Below are 18,807 nucleotides of genomic sequence, written 5' to 3'. Positions count from 1 at the left end.
CATAGTGCATTTGGGACCAGCATGATCCAGACCAGCCTGCACATCTGCGCAGTCTGGTCAGGATCCATGCTGTTCGCTAATGGTTTCTTTATTGCAATAGGCTTTGAAAGCGAACGGCATGGATACTGACCAGATTGCACGGATGCGCAGGCTAGTCTGGATTCATGCTGGTCGCAAATGCACTATGTTGGTTTTCTCATGGTGAGGCTCAATATTATATTCTATCAAGCATTTTCTGGGGGCAGGTGTCATACAATGTTGACATCATCACTGAATTTCTTGTTTTGTCTTACAAGAAGATGCAAGTACACCAGAGACATACGGAAAACAACATTTTAATAATGTATCAAATTGCTGGAGTGGGTATAGCATTAATGAATATGTACATCCTCAAAATGGTAGTGAGATACATTATGAAATTTTAACTTCCCATCATTGTTATTTCAGAAAGAGAAATTTGTCAAGCTGTTGGATCAGTTGCACAACTCGTTGAGGATTGATCTGTCGATGTACAGGGTAGGTATATCTTCCTTTGTTGTTTTTTCGTCCTAGTAAAAAGTGGCCTGCCAGGTTAAATAGTTGAATGATCATGAGAGGTTAATAACCCTAACCCTTAATGAGATGATTGTCGTGTGTGATGAGTAAATAGAAGACAATATATTCTGTCTGAAAGCCTACATTTTCCTTCTCTGAATTGTATTGGAACATTTGTCTGGAGCAAATTGACAGTTATTAAACAGAGCCAACTTAAAGGTTAAAGGGAGCTTACCCTTGAATCACTAACTTTTGTCTTGAGTACCAGTTCACTTGCAAAGATTAACTAGTTTTCTTTTTACAAATATCACAGGTATGTTTAAAGGTCCAATACTAAGGAAAGTGAACATTTTAATTTCTTTTAAAAAGCACAGAAACTATTTCATTTTATTGGAAAATGAAAGTTGGTATGTAGAAATTCGAAATAAATCGCAGTATATGTACAATTATTTTTCTATGAAGTATGAAGAAAGTTAAAAAGACCTGGGGGGTCATTCTGTCGATTCATTGAAATTTCAACATAATACACATACATTTCTTTGAGTTCCAAATACCTTCTGTAAATTTTGACCTGCCAATCTTCATTATTTAGTGTTTTGCAGAAGTCTATGCACTGGCTATGAAAAAAATTGCCAACTCACTTTCCCTTAGTAATGGACCTTTAAATACTTTTTCACTGTACATGTTTCTTGCTATTATGGGGACATTGTGACCATTTCAGATTTTTGTAATTGCCACTTTGAAATATTAAAAAATTTTAAACAAGATTTTTTTAAAAAGATTCATTAATTATACTAGTACTGTACAGACTTTACCACAAAAAAAAAGAAAGCTAAATAGTTTGTCTGTTCTTAAATCTTTTACTATCTTTTAATATTAGGATTTTAGTGACATTTTCTGATGCTGATTATAGCAGTTGAATGCATAAAATCTTATCATATTCAAATATTTCTACATGTACATGCCAGCCTGTGGTACAGAATCAAGGTTTTAATGAGATATATGTACTTCCATGTTATAATTCTGTTACAGAACAATTTCCCTGCCTCGGATCCAACCCGGCTACAAGATTTAAAATCCACAGTAGATCTGCTTACTAGTATAACATTCTTTAGAATGAAGGTAAGTATTGTTGAAAATTTCTCTGCCCTTATTTGTCTTAATAGTGTATGATAAAGCAGAATTAGAGATGAAAGGAAGGTGCTGTTTTGGTTAGTTACCAATGTCCATGAGGCAGGGTACTAAGCTGACTTTAAATCACCTGCCTGTAGAGCAATTTGGGTTCAGAAAATCACTTGGAGTTTAGAATTTCTCATATGAGGAAGCCATCCAGCTGGCTTACGGAGGGTTGGTTGTTCTATCCAGGTACCTTCCCATGCTTGAAACAATGCAAGAAGGGGCAGCTTTGGTTTTCCTGCACCCTCAAAAGCTTTAAAAGGCGCCATATGACCTGAAATTGTGTGAGCATGTGACTCAACAAATAGTAGAAGTTTTGAAGCTCCAGCGCAGATCCGTGTGTCGGCCATTGAAGAATTTCAAAATATATTTTGATACTAGTAACAGAATTGTTATTGACAGATTTTGAAATTAGTAAGTGTATGTTAAGTAAATTAGGTAAGAGTTATAAACAGTACTCAGTACCAACACAGTATTTTCAAAACCTGTCAGAGGACTAGTGGTGGTGAGTGATCAGAAAAATGAGTCTTATGTAGGGAAATCAAAAAAGGCTGATTTGCACAGGTGGTATGACATTGCATGGACATACGTTTAATACTCATTTTTAGGTCTTGTAGATTTTGTATAGGTATGATAATACAGTTTTATTTCTGCAACATTTAAGGTTCAAGAGCTGACAAGTCCGCCGAGGGCAAGTGCTGTTGTGAAGGACTGTGTTATTGCTTGTATGAAATCCACATACCAGTTTCTTTTTGACAACTGCTGTGACCTGTATCGACGGGAGTTTCAAGTGGAGACAAAAGACGACCAGGAAAATATAGAACAGGAGGGTCCGAGCACGAAGAACTTGGATTTCTGGCACAAATTGATAGCTTTGATAGTATCTGTGATTGAAGAGGATAGAAATAGTTACACCCCAGTGCTCAATCAGTTCCCACAAGACTTGAATGTAGGTCAGGTCAGTGCTGGCATGATGTGGGACCTGTTTGCCCAGGATCTAAACTATGCTTTACAAGGTTTGACCTAATTTTGGTTTCTTTATCTAGCTTTTTGCCTCAGAAAGTTCTTTAAATATTTTTAGTTTTTAATCAACTCGAGCAATGTCATTAGAATAATTATTTAAGGCCTCCATGGTTAGTGGTGAAATCCACTGACTCAGAATCACTTGTCCCTCACAGCTCCGGATTTGAAACCTCACTTTGAAGTTGAATTCTTTCATGTAAGGAAGCCATCCAACTAGCATGGGAAAGGTCTGGTTCAACCCAGGTGCCAGCCTGTGCCTGAAGTAATGCTTGGCAGTGCACTTGGGATCTTCCTCCATCGTCAAAGGCTGGAAAGTTGCAGTATGACCTTTATTTGTGACAGTAAACCCACTGAAATAAAAAAAAGAGACAAATTTGAACTTTTTTTATGTTTATAAGCTATAAGAAATGTTAAATGTGATAATACCACGGGTATAATTTTTCAGAACATGAGAAAACAAAGACGTGTAAAAGTACAGATTACATGAACCTACACTTTAAAGTGAAGTGGTTATACAGTAAATATATAGCAGAAATACCACAATTCAAGAATACAGTGCCAGAATACCCTGCGTAATTATCACTTACTTTACATTTTGCTTAACAAATAATCATGGCCTTCGAGTGGTTTGTCATCTAATTTATCATAGAAATAGTTTGATAGAAGTTATGCTGTGTTTCTTTTATTCATGTAGTAATGAACTGAATGTCTTGCATCAATATGACGTCATAATTGATGCCATAATGTTCTCTTACCGGTCCTTGCGTCAACCATTGTTTTTCGCAGAATATACAGAGCTTGAACTTCTTCTTTGTTTAACTGGCAGACATATCGAGCTATGTTAAAATGCAGTTTAGATTAGTTGTTGATGAAAATACTTTGTTTGGTATTACAGATTGTCCAGTTGCCTTTCAGTTCAGAATATATAGTAATAGTAGTACCTCTGAAAATATGCAACCACAGTGATTTGCCATAAATTGAGCCAGCTACTCTCAGCTACAGAAAGATATAATGGCTGGTGTGCTTGATATTTGAATTACAAAGATACATAAAACAAAATCTCATGATAAATAATAAAGACAATAAAAATTTAGGAATATCGTGTGAATACTTACGTCCCTTTCTATTATTCTCTGTATAGAGACTGTTTGAGCCTTAATATGTAATACATACAGGTTATTTAAGGCTTTTGTTCTATATATAGATTGTTTGAGCCTTTTGTGATGCAGTGGTTGAACGAGAATGATGATGTATCCATGGATTATCTTCATGGGGCATACGAACGTGATAAACGAGATGGGGTAAGTTTCATCTCCTGGAAATTATCTTTATTTAGCCTATGATAAGGTATATACCTTTATAAAAAGTTTATGGGGCTGTTTTGGAGTCATTCAAGTCTACCTGTTGTATGATCATCCTTCCATTGCTCCATATCTTCTGTACCACTGGAAAGATTTTCATGAAATTTGCATGTATAACTATCTTTATCAAGGTGCTGAGCACAGCACATAGCCCAGGTCTTTAGGTCCAAGGTCAAGGTCACACTTGTAGATCAAAGATTCATTGGCTTAACCGTGTGTGCTCTATTTTGTCTAAAAAGCTTGAAAGATTTTCATAAAACTAGCATTAGTTGTTAGCCTTACCAAGACAACATGCAGAGCACACGACCTCGTTTACTAGGTCATAGGTCAAGGTCACACTCAAGGTCAAAGATCATATAGATTACCTTTGTGTCAACTGCATCTTCTAAACTGCTGGGAAAATATGTGTAAAACTAGCAGTAGTCATTGAACTCGCCCGGAGGATTTGCAGAGCATACATTCTGAGTCACTAGTTTCAAGGTCAAGGTCACAATTAGAGGTCAAAATCAAGTATTTTGTATTCGGAAAGTTTTGGGGGTCACTTAGATTTGCTTTGTCTACATGTCTTCTCTGTACATCCTTCTATCCACCCAAATTTGTGTTGTGCATATCTCAAAAAGTATTTTACCAAGAATTATCAAACCTGATAGGATTGTTTTTCACCATGTGAAGTTGTGCACCACATGTTTTAACTGGAATTTTACACAGACTGTCAGAAATATGCATAAAGTGACAAGAAGTTGGGACAATCAGTTTAACTTTGTGTCTACTCCTTATTTTCTAAACTGCTGGGAAAATTTTCATCAAATTAGCATCGATAATTTTGTCTCATTGAGACAACATGTGGATGCAAAATTCAGGTCATTATGTCAAAGTTCAGGGAGCAACAGGAAAACTATGTACTATCGTCAAATAGAGAGTTGGGTTTGTACAGATGACTAGCGTGTTTAACAACCGCTTTAATAGGACTTTTATTAAGTTATTGCTGTAGGCTGCTGTAAAGGCATTCCTGTGTGCTTCCTGTGTCTTAGCATATTCTATGCTGTGCTTACTCCATATTTGCTTTGTTTAGCATCTAATGATTAAAGTTAGTCCGAACTTTCTTATACAGCTTGTCAGAAATAAGAATGAGGCAGTGTGGAGAGCCATGCGCCATAACTTAATGCCATTGATGCCAATATTAACTTCAGTTTTTTAAAAAAAAAATCATAGGAACATTTAGGAAGAGAAGAAAGTATATACTTATATTAGTTTTACTTTAATAGATTTATGGATATAAAAAGATGAAGTTATGAAATACAAATGATATTATTCTTTATTGATATGTTTCAACAGTTCCAAAAGAGTTCTGAGCATGCACTGTTTTCAACGAGTGTTGTGGATGTGTTTACTCAGTTGAACCAGTGTTTTGATGTGATAAGGAAACTGGAATGTCCAGATCCTCAGATGCTCAAACGATGTATGGAAAGATTTGCTAATGTGAGTATTTTTATAAACCGTTAGCCAGCTAAATTTCTAAAATGGACTGGTCCATCATTCAGTTTGGGCAGTACCATTTATTACTTTGATGGGGTGTTCAATGAAAAATTTACTGACTGAATAGGACGTGCAGGCTGATCTTGCTCTGCACTGGTCACAAAGGCAGAATCACTTGCCACCAGCAGGCTAAAGGTTAATTCATTAATTCTGATTAAATAAAAGTAGATTTGAAAAAAGATTTTTTTTACACAGAGTTTGAAATATAATGTAAAATTGTTTTGAAAAACCCATGTAACATTTGGATTTTGTATATCATTTGAAAAGTGACTCAGAGAAGCTTCTCATCAACACTTCGCAGAAAATTCATTAACTTACAAATCAATTTTCTGCAAAGTGTTCGTGCGAAGCTTCTCTGAGTCAAGTGATACACAAAATCCAAATGTTGCATGAGTTTTTCAAAACAATTTTAAAGATCGCTTTTCAAAAATATAGTTTAAAAATACTGAGAGGACTTCACCTCCACCAAAAAGACATATTGCTTTTGATATACTTTTATGAAGATTTTCAAATTAGCTGATCTGTCATGCCATATTTGTGTACATTCGTATACATGTAAGTATTATATACGAAAGTTCTTAAATCTCAACCAAATAATAACTTTGACTTTTCTTCATTAGAATTTAAAGAAGGAACTTTCTTGTTGACTTTCTTTATTTGTTCTGATAAATGCCTGTACTTTACATTGTAGACTGTAAACAAGGTGCTTGTAGCTTATGCTGACATTGTCAGGAAAGATTTCAAGGAGTATACAGGACATCAGAAAGTGGTATGTCGGCAAAATTTCATTGTTAGATGATTTAGAAATACATATTCTTGTATGTATTGCAGCTTTACTTTTTAGCTGCGTTAAAGTCTTTTCCTTCATCTAAATGAAGTGGAGATATTATTATTGTTCAAAATGTTGTTCAAAATGTAAAGATCATTTTTCTTTTACATTCATAAATTTACATTTAAGAGAAACTGAATTAATCTATATCATTATGGGCTTCTATGGGCCATTTCTTAAGGAAGTTGACTCACATTACTGGCATACAGAACATTGGTGGTTCTACCAAGAAGGCATTCTGTACTTGAAATAATTTTAGGAGAGGCGCTAGGGGCTTTCCTCTTTTCATTAAAACTAGAAGTTCAGTGAAATCATTAACATGTTGGGAACTAATATTTGTGGATATACAGTCAGACTTTGCTTGAAGTAGATGGGACTGGCAAACTTGATTGAAGTTAACTGTAGTTCGAATCATCAGGGATTTGGCCAGGACCAGACGAGAAGTTCGAGCAAAAGGCCATGTTCAAATTATCGGAGTTCGAATGAATGAAGTTTTACTGTATTGTAGCTTCAGCGTTCCTCTTCTTACTGTTTAAAAAATGTCTTTACTTGATAAATAAAGGGCACTTTGACCTCATTAATTTTATCTTTAAGTAAATGTTTCTATTTTTAGGCTTGTATATTAATGAACAACATCCAACAGTTGAGGGTTCAGTTAGAAAAGGTGTTTGAATCAATGGGAGGAGAAAAGGTAGGTTTCTAGTTCATCCAGCTTTACAAATAAGGATACTCAATGGACTGACATTAGCATAACACCCAGCCACGTCATACTGGTAACATTAGAATTTTTGCTTCTATAAAACTATTAGATGGAACTTCAGCAAACTTTACAGCAGTGCTTTTAAAATTTGTTCAGGTGACTGTAGATTTCTCAAAGGCTTCTTGAGGGAAGACTAGAAAAAAAATCATTGCGAAATGTTTGTCAAATGTTAAGCAGCATTGTTGTGTAGCATCCTGCAGCAATAGCAGTAATGTTGTTTCCTCCATCCATTATCTATCTGTTTATGACAGATGCAGTATCTACTAAGAAATTGTCATGGAGAACATTGCCTTGCGCAGATACCATACTCAGAACCACTTTATTGATAGTCTGGTGCTATTGCTAGTGAGCAAGCTGGACAGGTTCTACAGTTTTAATTTAAGGAGACTGACTATAAATTTGTACTAAAAATTTGTAGCTGCAAGTTTTCTAGAATAGATTATTTTTGACTTTATACCTGCAATGTCATTATCTTGTTTCCTGTATTTGATCAGCTGGATGTGGAAGCTGCAAATATACTGAAAGAACTTCAACAGAAATTGAACAGTGTCCTTGATGAGCTCAGTAACATTTTTGCCAAATCCCTTGAGCCCCAGATCCAGCAGAGTATGCAGGAGTTAGGGGCCCTTCTATCGAAGGTAAAGGGAGCTGGACAGGTTTCACTGTCACAGCCAAGTCAGAGGACCAATATACAACAGGAGAGTGATATGGTTCTACGTCCCCTCATGGATCTACTGGATGGCAGGTGATTACGTAACACTGAAAAATGGCACCATTTGCAGTGCTCTAAAATTTTGTTGTCTGACTTTAGTAACTTTATATTATATATAAGTTTAATTCTTGTTTATGTCAGATATATTTGTGACACAATTTTCAGTTCATTGCTGAGCATTAGTAAAAAGCTAATTGAAATGCGTTAAAGCAATGAATATGAAAATCTGAAGATAGCAGGAGTTTTTAATCAAGCACAATTTTCAAGCTATGACAAAATTTTCAGATGTTGATTTTTTTCTGATTCTGTATTGTGTATATGTTTGATGCTTATATAGTTAAATATAAAGACCAGTCTCAAAAACTTGCAACAGACTGGTTAATTTTGAGCTCTATTTTGACATTAACCATTCACAATATTGTTTTTAGACTGGTTTTCAGTGTCAGTTTTCTAATCATAGAGCCGTGTTTATTGTAATCAGTCTCCCAGTCATTTTATAATGAACATTGGATAAATTAGGATTTGTGAGACGCTTGCTTTACTAACACTGAATGTAATAGTCCTTAAGCATGTTGAGATGTTTAAGTTTGGATTGAAATTTTAGAGATTAACAATTAATGCTTGATTTGATTTTTTCTTATGCCACCATAAGATGTGTTGTTCATTGTAGATTTATGTTGGAGAGAAAGCATGTATATTTTGAATCTGAAAGTTTCATTGAACCATCTTTCGGCGTAGCAAAACAATTCATTGCAGTTGTAATTTTTCAAAATTTTGGACATTTATGTCTATTTTCAAAGATCTATAAAATGATATGTATTTTTAAACAGAAAATATACTGTGATCGTTGAAACTCCTCTTGCATAGAGTCAAAATGGTAATTACTTAAGGGCATACATTTGAGGGTTAAAATGTTTAAAAATGAAATAATTAAAAAAAAATTTGTTTGTTTGGGATTTTTATTTTCCTTAATTGATACACTCATAAAGTCCATGAAAACTAGCCCTCGTAAATGATTTCATATTATGTAACAAAAACATTCTATATATAGAACAGGATGGTGCTTTTTAACTTGGTGATACATATATAATTAACTAACACATTGGTATGTGATACTTTACAGCCTGTCAATGTTTGCTCAAGTCTGTGAGAAGACAGTACTAAAACGCTTGCTCAAGGTATAGTTTTCCTAATAATATATCTTGGTTATTGTCATGTCAGAACCATCACTCAAGGTATAGTTATTTTAATAATAGATCTAGCTTTTTGTCAGCTGAGAACCATTGCTCAAGGTGTAGTTTTTCTAATAATATATCTAGGTTATTGTCATCTCAGAACCAGGAAGGAGTATACACTTATTGTCCAAAAAGTCATTGAATAAGTGCTTTATTACATGAAAGGAACTTTCACAGATTTTTTTTAAAGTTTTGACATTAGCCAAGCAAATATGTGTTGAATATAGACAGGTCATATATCACAAACTGGACCATCTAACCAAATAAGATGGAAAAGCATTTTTTCAAGGATTGTGGGCACTAACATAATTCCAGTAATTTTGAATAGAAACTGTCAATTGTCACACTCCTGTCTACATGGAAGTCATTTTTATATGCACATTGATAGTCATGAATGGCAATTTTTACCAGATTTAGCTTGTAAGGACCTCAAAATCGGTCAAAGATAAAAAAAAAATTAAAATAGATATCAGCCATCACATGTTTGACTTTTTATCCATGATTCATCAAAGCTGTGGTTAATCAGCGCCTGACTAGTCTAAGTGTCCTGCTGTTTACTTATGAACTTGGCAGGTACAGGAGAATGAACTTCTGAAGGTTAAGGATGAGATTGTTATTCAGTGACTGTGCATCTAGCGTTAATAAATGCCCATAAATTTAAATATGATAATTTAGGTTCTCACATGTTTATCTAGCACGTGCATTCTAAATATAGCTTTGATATCCTTGTATAATGACTAGGGATGGGAACGAATACTGAAATCAATATTCGAATATTCGGTTTGCCATATTCGAATATATTCGAATATTCGGTTTGTTTTAATGGAAGCTTTAAATTCTTATTAAGTGATTGGCATATACACAACGTATTCATTTGTTTAAAGCGTGGATCATCGTACGTAATAAGGCCAAAAAATGTTTGTTTCGGGTAACCCGTTCCTACCTAGCAAAACCTGCCGATCCTAGCGTTTTATTTCACGATTATGTCAGAATAATCATGAACAGATTTAACTAATTCAGTGTTTTAGCTTCAAAATGATACAAAAAATCAAAACGATTATAATTTAGACCGTCGCAATTTTATCTAAAAATAGCAGGTCGTCCCATTTAAACACGTGACGCGCTGTTGTATTACCGCCGCCATTTTGAAAATTTTCAATCGGCGTGTAAAAATCGTCGTGTTAAAAGCAAGTAAGGCAGACTTAAACCTCCTTCAACATGAACTTATGCATCAATCATATGTTATTTCTTGATTTTATTATAAAGTACTTCAAAATTTAATTCGAATACGGCCGATGGCGGATGAAAACCGATCCTGCGGATGGTCTGAAACGTCATACAAAATATTGTGAAAAGATCGACAATATCTACAAGTTTGGTGTTGTTTTCGAAAAAAAATAATTCTACAACTTGTTACATAAAACAGGTGCCAATAAAAATGAACAAAAGATAAAAAGATATCACATTTACGCCTAATACAAACTGTTAATCCGTAGCGATGACCCCAGGTAATTATGCATTGCAAGTTTCTTGTTAATTGGACATCTTTTGACATGCATCTGACACATTGACGCCTGGGGTCTGTTGCAAACTGTTAATCCGTAACGATGGCCCCTGCCAATTATGCATTGCTATTTTCTTGTTAATTGGACATCTTTTGATACGCGATAAACAAACATGACATGGTTTTATTCTGTAGAATTAGCATGCTCATGTTGCCCAAAATCAATGATACTTATTTTGAAAAAAAAATATACAATAATTTACGAATATTCGAATTTGATTTTCATATTCGAATATTCGACCGATTTTCGAATATTCGAATATTCGGATATTCGTTCCCATCCCTAATAATGACACTAGACAGTTTCAGTGTTTGCCAAAGTTGTGACTATAGATATAATATTTTTCTTTTAACTTTAACTCTTTTTTTTGTGGCATTCTTACTCAAATCATTTTCCCCTCACAGCTGTGATTTAAACTTAGGGGTGTAGAATTCTTCTTTGTTCAGAAGCTATCCAGCTGACCTGTTGAAGATAAGATCAGTGGTTCTACCCAGCTGTGTCGGACGTAACGGATGTATGTGCATCTAGGGTCCTCCGCCATGGGTAACGTTTGAAAGTATCATGATTCTAATATGCTTGTTTCTGTTAAAACACACTTACGCTAAAATGATAAATATCACAAACTATTGACCATCTGGCCAAAACAAGATGGAAAAAGCATTTTGTTTATTTTGCTTAGCCGCCATGTTAGCGTGCGATGACGTCAATATTTTAGTTGTGATCAAGAAAGAACGCTACTATATTTTATCTACTGTTATATATTAAGAGCATATTACAATCGAAATAATATATAGCAAAATCGTGTTTTACTGAAATAAATACACCTAAATCAGTTATACGTCCCCAGAATAATTCACTCGTACTACGCCCTCGTGAAATTATTTCGCGGACGTATATTAACCTGTTTTGGTGCATTGATAATGTTAATAAGGTTTTCTATACATTGTTTTCTAAATATGACATGACATACCAGCATGGCTTGAATGTGCAAAATAAGTGTCAAGTAAATGTATTTTGTTACTGCAGGAACTCTGGAGGATAGTGATGTATACAATGGAGAAGACAGTGGTTCTGCCCCCACTCTCTGATCCCAGACAGGTAACTTGTTGTTATACTTGTTGAACATATTGGCCATAAAAATAATTTGTTTCACCTGGAGCTTCTGATAAATTCTATAAGAAATTACTTAGATTTTGTTTATCATGTTTGTTAGTGTTTTATTGAAATGTTTTAACATTTACTGTTTCAAAACAGTTGGTTTCATTTTATAATTTTCATTGTTATGGAACTATACTTGAATGTGCAAGAAAATAAATTATAATAAGATGTCAGAAATTCTTTCAGAATGCATCCTCAAAAGATACAGAATTTTCTAGATATATACAAAAATATAAAGATATGCTCTCCACCATATCAAAATGTGAAAGAAATTTAAAAATCTCGAGGAATCATTCAACTGTCTTCCAATATTAACCTTTACCCTGCTATATTTCTAAAATGGACTGGCCCATCATTCAAGTTGGACAGTACCGCTATTATTCAAACGGGTGTTCACTGAAATTTACTGACTGAAGAGCAGACAGTGCAGGCCATGATCAGCCTGCATGGACGTGCAGGCTGACCTTAGTCTGCACTGTAATCACTTGCAAGAACACCACTTGCAGCCAGGAGGCTAAAGGTTAACATGGTGGCATAGAGATTTTGCTTGTGATGTTGCCCAATGGAAGTGAAGTTGCATTGGTTAAAGTGGTATAATTTTGTAAAAACACATTAAAAAGGTCTGAAATAAAAAGAAAATTTGTTTGATATATTAGTTTGTTTGATATATTATATCTTACACTGAAACAGACAGGCATCCTCTGTATGGCTACCGGTTTTGATACTTCTGCTTTACTTACTTTTGAAAAGAATAAGCATTTAGATGCACTTCGAGCTTTGTTATGCCAGGAATGGGTAACTGTCAAAATATTTTTATGGCCAAGTATTTGAAAGGATTTGTATAAATCCTCGTGGGGACATTTGCATATTATCTGGTCAATATATTAATGCATAAACACACTGTAAAAACATTCTCATATGTGCCAGTAGTTCTTATATTTATTTTTACCCATGCAGAGATCAGAACAGAATAACTGGTGTCAAGAAAGAAATATGAAAAAAAAATAAAACAAATAACATCCTGCTGTCATCATGAGAAAATGTTAATAGCTGTTTTTCATGTCATTTCCTTGTGAACCTGTAGGTTTTATATAGTAGCTATGATCTCGTACCAGATAATATTAAACATATGTCTGACACATAGGATTTTATATGCATCCTGCATTTTGCATAAATTTATACAGTCAAACTTCATTCACATGAATTTGAATAATTTGTATAACACCCTTTCCTTGAGCTTGTCGCAGGTCCTGATAAAACCCACGAATAATGTATTTTGTTTGATGGCTCCAACTACTGCTTACTCAAAAAAATTTGCTGGTCCCGTCAGGTTGGTGTGAGCCAAGTTTGACTAGTCAGTACATTGGAAAAGAAATTTGAAAAAGGTGTTAATAGCAACACATGAAGGAATATACAACCAATATGTCTGTTGAATTATTGAACACAAATTGGTAAGGTAAAATTCGACTTTATTGCAAGACCTGTTATAATATGTAAAACTTGAATTGTTCTTCTTTTCAGCAAAGTAGTGACAAGGTATTTGTAAAAATTTGGCATGGAGAGAATTGAATTGATACCTATATAGCTGACATCATCTGGTTATGGTTTCTATAACAGAATTATTGATACAGTGCAATTATTGTAAAGGCAGTCCAATAAACAAGTTCTTGCTTAATTTATGAGAAAATGTGACTAAACATGGCAGAGCAAATATTGCATTGCAATAGGGCTGTCATACATGTGAACCTACATGATTGAATCATGAGTTTATGATTTAGACATTGTTTAACAGTAACAGAGAAAGCCTAATAGATGATTTTGCAACTTTATGGTCAAACTGTAATTTTCAGCAAGGCCATAAATGCACTACACAATAACATGCAGATAATATGTTGAAATATTAATTTAATGGCTGAAGAGTGCTGTATTCAGAAGTTACTAAATGGCACTGTTCATTAACCTTTACCCTGATAAATTTCTATAATGGACAGGTCTTTCATTGTACCCCCCAACAACAAAGTTGTAAGGGCGGGTATACTGGTTTCAGGTTGTCTGTCCGTCCGTCCGTTCGTCTGTCTGTCTGTCCGTAGACACAATCTTGTGCGCACCATCTCTCCTCATCCCCTTGACACAATTTAATGAAACTTCACACAAGTGATCAGTAACAACAGTAGTTGTGCATGGGGCATGTTAGGTTCTTTCAGGAAAAAAACTTGCAGAGTTATGGGACTTTGTTTTTTGTTACTATACTATATACATAGACACAATCTTGTGCGCACCATCTCTCCTCATCCACTTGACACAATTTAATGAAACTTCACACAAGTGATCAGTAACAACAGTAGTTGTGGATGGGGCATGTGAGGTTCTTTCAGAAAGAGTGTTAGCAGAGTTACGGGACTTCGTTTTTTTGTCACTAAACTATATACATAGACACAATCTTGTGGGCACCATCTCTCCTTATCCCCTTGACACAATTTAATGAAACTTCACACAAGTGATCAGTAACAACAGTAGTTGTGCATGGGGCATGTTAGGTTCTTTCAACGACAAAAATTGCAGAGTTATGGGACTTTGTTTCTTGTTAACATACTATGTTCATACAGTCTGCATATGCAGTCTTGTGCGCGCCTAATCTTCCGAACCCTTGCACACAATTTAATGAAACTTCACTCAAGTGATCAGTACCAACCCTAGTTGTGCATGGTGCATGTTACGTTCTTTTAGATAAATATTCTGCATAGTTATGGGACTTTGTTTTTTATTACTAAACTGTATACATACAGTCTATATACATACAGTCCACATAATTATGCAATCTTGTGTGCGTCAAATTGCAATGTACTATGTCAGTGCATGCGGGGGGTACATTCATCACCTTTAGTGATAGCTCTAGTTCAATCTGGACAGCACCATTTATTATTTGAAGGGGCGTTCACTAAAAATTTACTGACTGAATAGTGAACAGTGCAGAACATGATCAACCTGCACAGATTTGCTGGCAGATCTTGGTCTGCACAAGGTGCAAAGGCAAAATCACTTGCTAGCAGCAGGCTAAAGGTTAAATGGGAATACAGATGCAAAAAATGGTATGTGTCATGTTAAAATGTCAAGCAGCAGTCTCACATTTGAAAACCTGAAATATTCCATTAGCAGTCCTGTAGGTTCACATGTAAGTTAATAAAATGGCACAAATGTAATAATATATATTAGTAAAGTGGCCTTCTGTAGGCGGTCTGTCAAATTCTCTTTGGATGGTCTTTACAATAAGATTGCACTGTATTTTCTAGCCTAGCTTACTAATTACTCAGGGATGGGTTGCTAATTTGTGGAGGTCTTTTGTTCTTTTTGCAGCATTAATATTCTTTACATTCTCATTATACTGAAACAAATGAAAAATCTTGAGACTTGATACCATATCAGAAAAAAGTTTTAGGAAAAACAAGACATTTCTGAAAATAACTGGCAATTTCCTGGAATTCAGATGTGATATTACTAACGCATAGTTATTAGCAACAGCCATTAAATCCTGCAAATTTTGTATTTTCTTCTATATATGATTAGCGGATACATAGCCTTCTAACTAAAAGATACACTTCTGACTCAATGCTTCCAATTTGTGGGCCTAGTGAATGAAACGTAGAAATATATTGTAGTTGATTTTGCTGAAAGTCTTACAGTTGATGATGGTTACCATTTTTCTTGCAGTTTTTAGCTCTTGCAGCTAAGAGAGTCCATGATGAAATGTATTTACCCAAGATCCTCTTGTTTGCAGCTGTAAGTCACATGACTAAGTCAAATGACTGTTGTCATGGTAACCCAGCTTCCAGTATTTGTGATCCAGCAGATAATGGCTTTTATTTTTACTTTTTTAATCATAATTATATACATTTTTGCATATACATGTATATACCCAAGAAAACTGACATAACATTTTTGAAACAAACCATAAAACTGAAAGGAAAAGAAGAGTAAACAATGATTGCTTACATATTGAATTATAAGGCATATTAGTGTTGAAAAAATATATATGAATGTACTGTCAGTTTTCTCCTTTCCTTTGTGAATATTTCCCTGGTGCAAGAGTGTTGCAGATGTTACCAAATGTTGGCCACAAGTTCTGTTTTAAATGCTCATCTCATAATATTTTGAACACAACATTTCTTCGTTTTTTGTTTTTTTTAGGGGGGCGGGGACAGAGGGCCCATAGCTTGACATGCTTTTATTTGAGGCAGTTTGAAATAAAGAAGTTGTAGTGATCCTAAGATTAGAATTCACTGCTAAATGTTGATGTTTATGGACATCAAACTTAAAAGTAATAGGTGAAAAACTCATTTCATTTGCTATCAATGATTAGCACATTTTAGCCCCACAAAGTAAGACTTAAAAGGGGTTCCCAGTCATTAATTTGAGACAGCTTGGGCTTAATATAAGATAAAACTTAATGGTCTGTCAAAGTTTAAGTCAATGACCCAGTGTCTTTGAACTGTTCCTGTATTTCAGTTTATGTTCGGAAATTTGAGCATTTAACCACACTTGTGGACCAGCCCGTTGTATGAAGCCTGTGTAGATAGTTGTACTTATATGATTGGCGGTAAATTTTTGCAGCTCCTTCCATTGCCGGGCAGTGCTCAGGCCAAGATTGAAGATGTCTCTAGATTGTTTCTCAACCATGTTAGCCAAATGCCCATGAATGTGCCCATGATTCAGGTTGTAAACCACATTCTGTCTGTCTCTTTCTGTTGTGTAGATAAGTGTTGTATGCCTCCATTATTTGAACTGGATGTAAACTGTTCATACTGTGTTTTATACCTCCGTTATTCGAATTCTTACTGTGTTGTGTTAATATGCTGTTTGCCACCTCCATTATTTAAACTGGACATAAACTTGTCTTACTGAGTTGTGTTTATATATTGTATGCCTCCACTATTTGAACTGAATGTAAACTGTTCTTATTGTTGTGTTAATATGTTGTATGCCTCCATTACTTGAACTGGATATAAACTTACCAGTACTGTATTGTGATAATATAGTGTATGCCTCCATTATTTGAATATGTAAAATGTTCTTACTGTGTTGTGTTAAAATGTTGTATGCTTCCATTATTTAAACTTGATGTAAACTGTTCTTACTGTGTTGTGGTCATATGTGGTATGCCTCTGCTAAGTGAACTGGATGGACATAAACCACACACCCTTATGTTATTTAGATATGTTTTGTTTGCCTACAGAATTCGATACTGGTTGTAAACTACAATCATACACTCAATAATGACCATTAAGTAGACATTGATGTGCCTATGTTTGTCAAATTAAATAGGGTAGAAGATGACCCCTATTACTTTGGGAGTCAGTGAGACAAAGGTCAAGGTCACTGAAAAATTCTTCAGATCATTATCAGAAGGTCAAGGTCAAAGTGAACTTGATACTTAAAATTGTTACTTGAATCAGAAGGTTCAAGGTCAAGGATATAGTGACTGCGAAAATGAAAATTGTTGACAGTCTTTTACTCTTGTTGCCAGCAAAGTTCATAGTATGTGATTTTATGGTCAATAAATGCTGTCAAGGTTACAGCATATTTGACTTAAAATTACACACCTACAGACCATCATTTGGGCGGGAGTGGGGTGTAGGGTTGCATATGCCTCCTAAAAGCAGCTCTTTAATAGCTGGATGTAAACTATTCTAACCGTATGTTGTAGATATGTTATATGTCAAAACTGTACTCACTTACTTATTATGTTGTGTAGATAAGTGTTGTGTGCCTACATCATTTATTACAAATCATTTTCTGTGTTGTTTAGATATAATTATGTTATCTGCACACAGATTGAAAAAGATCACTCACCTGAACTCAGTACAGATAAGTGAAGTATGCCAATGCACTTTGTACAGTATAAAACAGTTGACTTGTCACAGATTGAAAAAGATCACTCACCTGAACTCAGTACAGATAAATGAAGTATGTCAATGCACTTTGTACAGTATAAAACAGTTGACTTGTCACATATTGAAACTTATCACATTACATATACTGTGAAATCATTTATTTTCATGGTTTTGTCCAAAACAGCAATTTCATGGGGATATAGATTGTGCATATGAAGATAAAATGAGTCGTGCCATGAGAACACCAACATAGTGTTTTTGCGACCAGCATGGATCCAGACCAGCCTGCGCAGTCTGGTCAGGATCCATGCTGTTCGCTAACAGTTTCTCTAATTACAATAGGCTTTGAAAGCGAACAGCATGGATCCTGACCAGATTGCGCGGATGTGCAGGCTGGTCTGGATCTATGCTGGTCGCAAAGCCACTGTGTTGGTTTTCTCATGGCGTGGCTCAAACCAATGGGAACTCAATTTGTCCATTGGGATTTAATTGTGTTGATTGTTGCTTCCATTGAATACACGAAAGTTAGTCCTGCAAGAGTAATCATGATTTCACAGTACAGTGGAACCTCTCTAATCCAAACCCCTCTGATCCAAAAAAACTCTCTAAACCAAACAAATTGTTTGCATCTGATATTCCAATTCATTCTCTCGGACTAAAATAGAAACCTTCCTAATCCGAAAACCCTTCTAATCCGAACGTTTTTCTGGTCCAAGCAAGTGTAGATTATAGAGGTTCCACTGTATTTGAAGTATATTTTACACTTTTTTTTTTTTCATTTTAGTGTTGTAATTTAAAATTTTGCCGTACTCTGCCCCTTATAGCCTGTGGATAGCCTAATTCCCATGGATCTTATATAAATATGCTTGTTAATTGTTGATGTTGATTTCTGTGGAAGCTTCTTGCTATTTTATTTAGTTACTTATCAATGCATATCTAGGAGGCATATACTTTGCTTTAATATACAGTTTGTCTTTAATTTTTATTTACTAAAAGTGTCCATTTCAAATGGCGTTATATTTGAAATTCC

General features: G+C 34.9%; 1 protein-coding gene across 18 annotated transcripts in view; it reads left to right on the top strand.

The window, feature by feature from the left end:
- The window catches only part of LOC123566323 (protein unc-13 homolog A-like), a 190,886-nt gene that overhangs the window by 156,468 nt on the left and 15,611 nt on the right, over window positions 1-18,807 (top strand). For 11 of the 18 annotated variants that reach the window (XM_053550001.1, XM_053549994.1, XM_053550000.1 and 8 more), the window contains 13 exons: window positions 448-516; window positions 1,567-1,656; window positions 2,375-2,726; window positions 3,179-3,305; window positions 3,938-4,034; window positions 5,430-5,573; window positions 6,322-6,399; window positions 7,073-7,150; window positions 7,714-7,964; window positions 9,055-9,109; window positions 11,758-11,829; window positions 13,411-13,425; window positions 16,498-16,599. In XM_053550001.1, coding sequence (XP_053405976.1) covers window positions 448-516; window positions 1,567-1,656; window positions 2,375-2,726; window positions 3,179-3,305; window positions 3,938-4,034; window positions 5,430-5,573; window positions 6,322-6,399; window positions 7,073-7,150; window positions 7,714-7,964; window positions 9,055-9,109; window positions 11,758-11,829; window positions 13,411-13,425; window positions 16,498-16,599 — 1,530 coding nt within the window. Of the gene's footprint in view, window positions 1-447; window positions 517-1,566; window positions 1,657-2,374; window positions 2,727-3,178; window positions 3,306-3,937; window positions 4,035-5,429; window positions 5,574-6,321; window positions 6,400-7,072; window positions 7,151-7,713; window positions 7,965-9,054; window positions 9,110-11,757; window positions 11,830-13,410; window positions 13,426-16,497; window positions 16,600-18,807 lie in introns of those variants that run through there. The other 7 variants (XM_053549999.1, XM_053549993.1, XR_008372062.1 and 4 more) reach the window with 6 other exon arrangements.

The sequence above is a fragment of the Mercenaria mercenaria genome, chromosome 8 (assembly GCF_021730395.1).
Source record: "Mercenaria mercenaria strain notata chromosome 8, MADL_Memer_1, whole genome shotgun sequence".
In the NCBI taxonomy this organism is placed as follows: Eukaryota; Metazoa; Mollusca; class Bivalvia; order Venerida; family Veneridae; genus Mercenaria; species Mercenaria mercenaria.
Note: the sequence above shows the minus strand (reverse complement) of the source record. Positions and strands in the feature narration are given on the sequence as shown.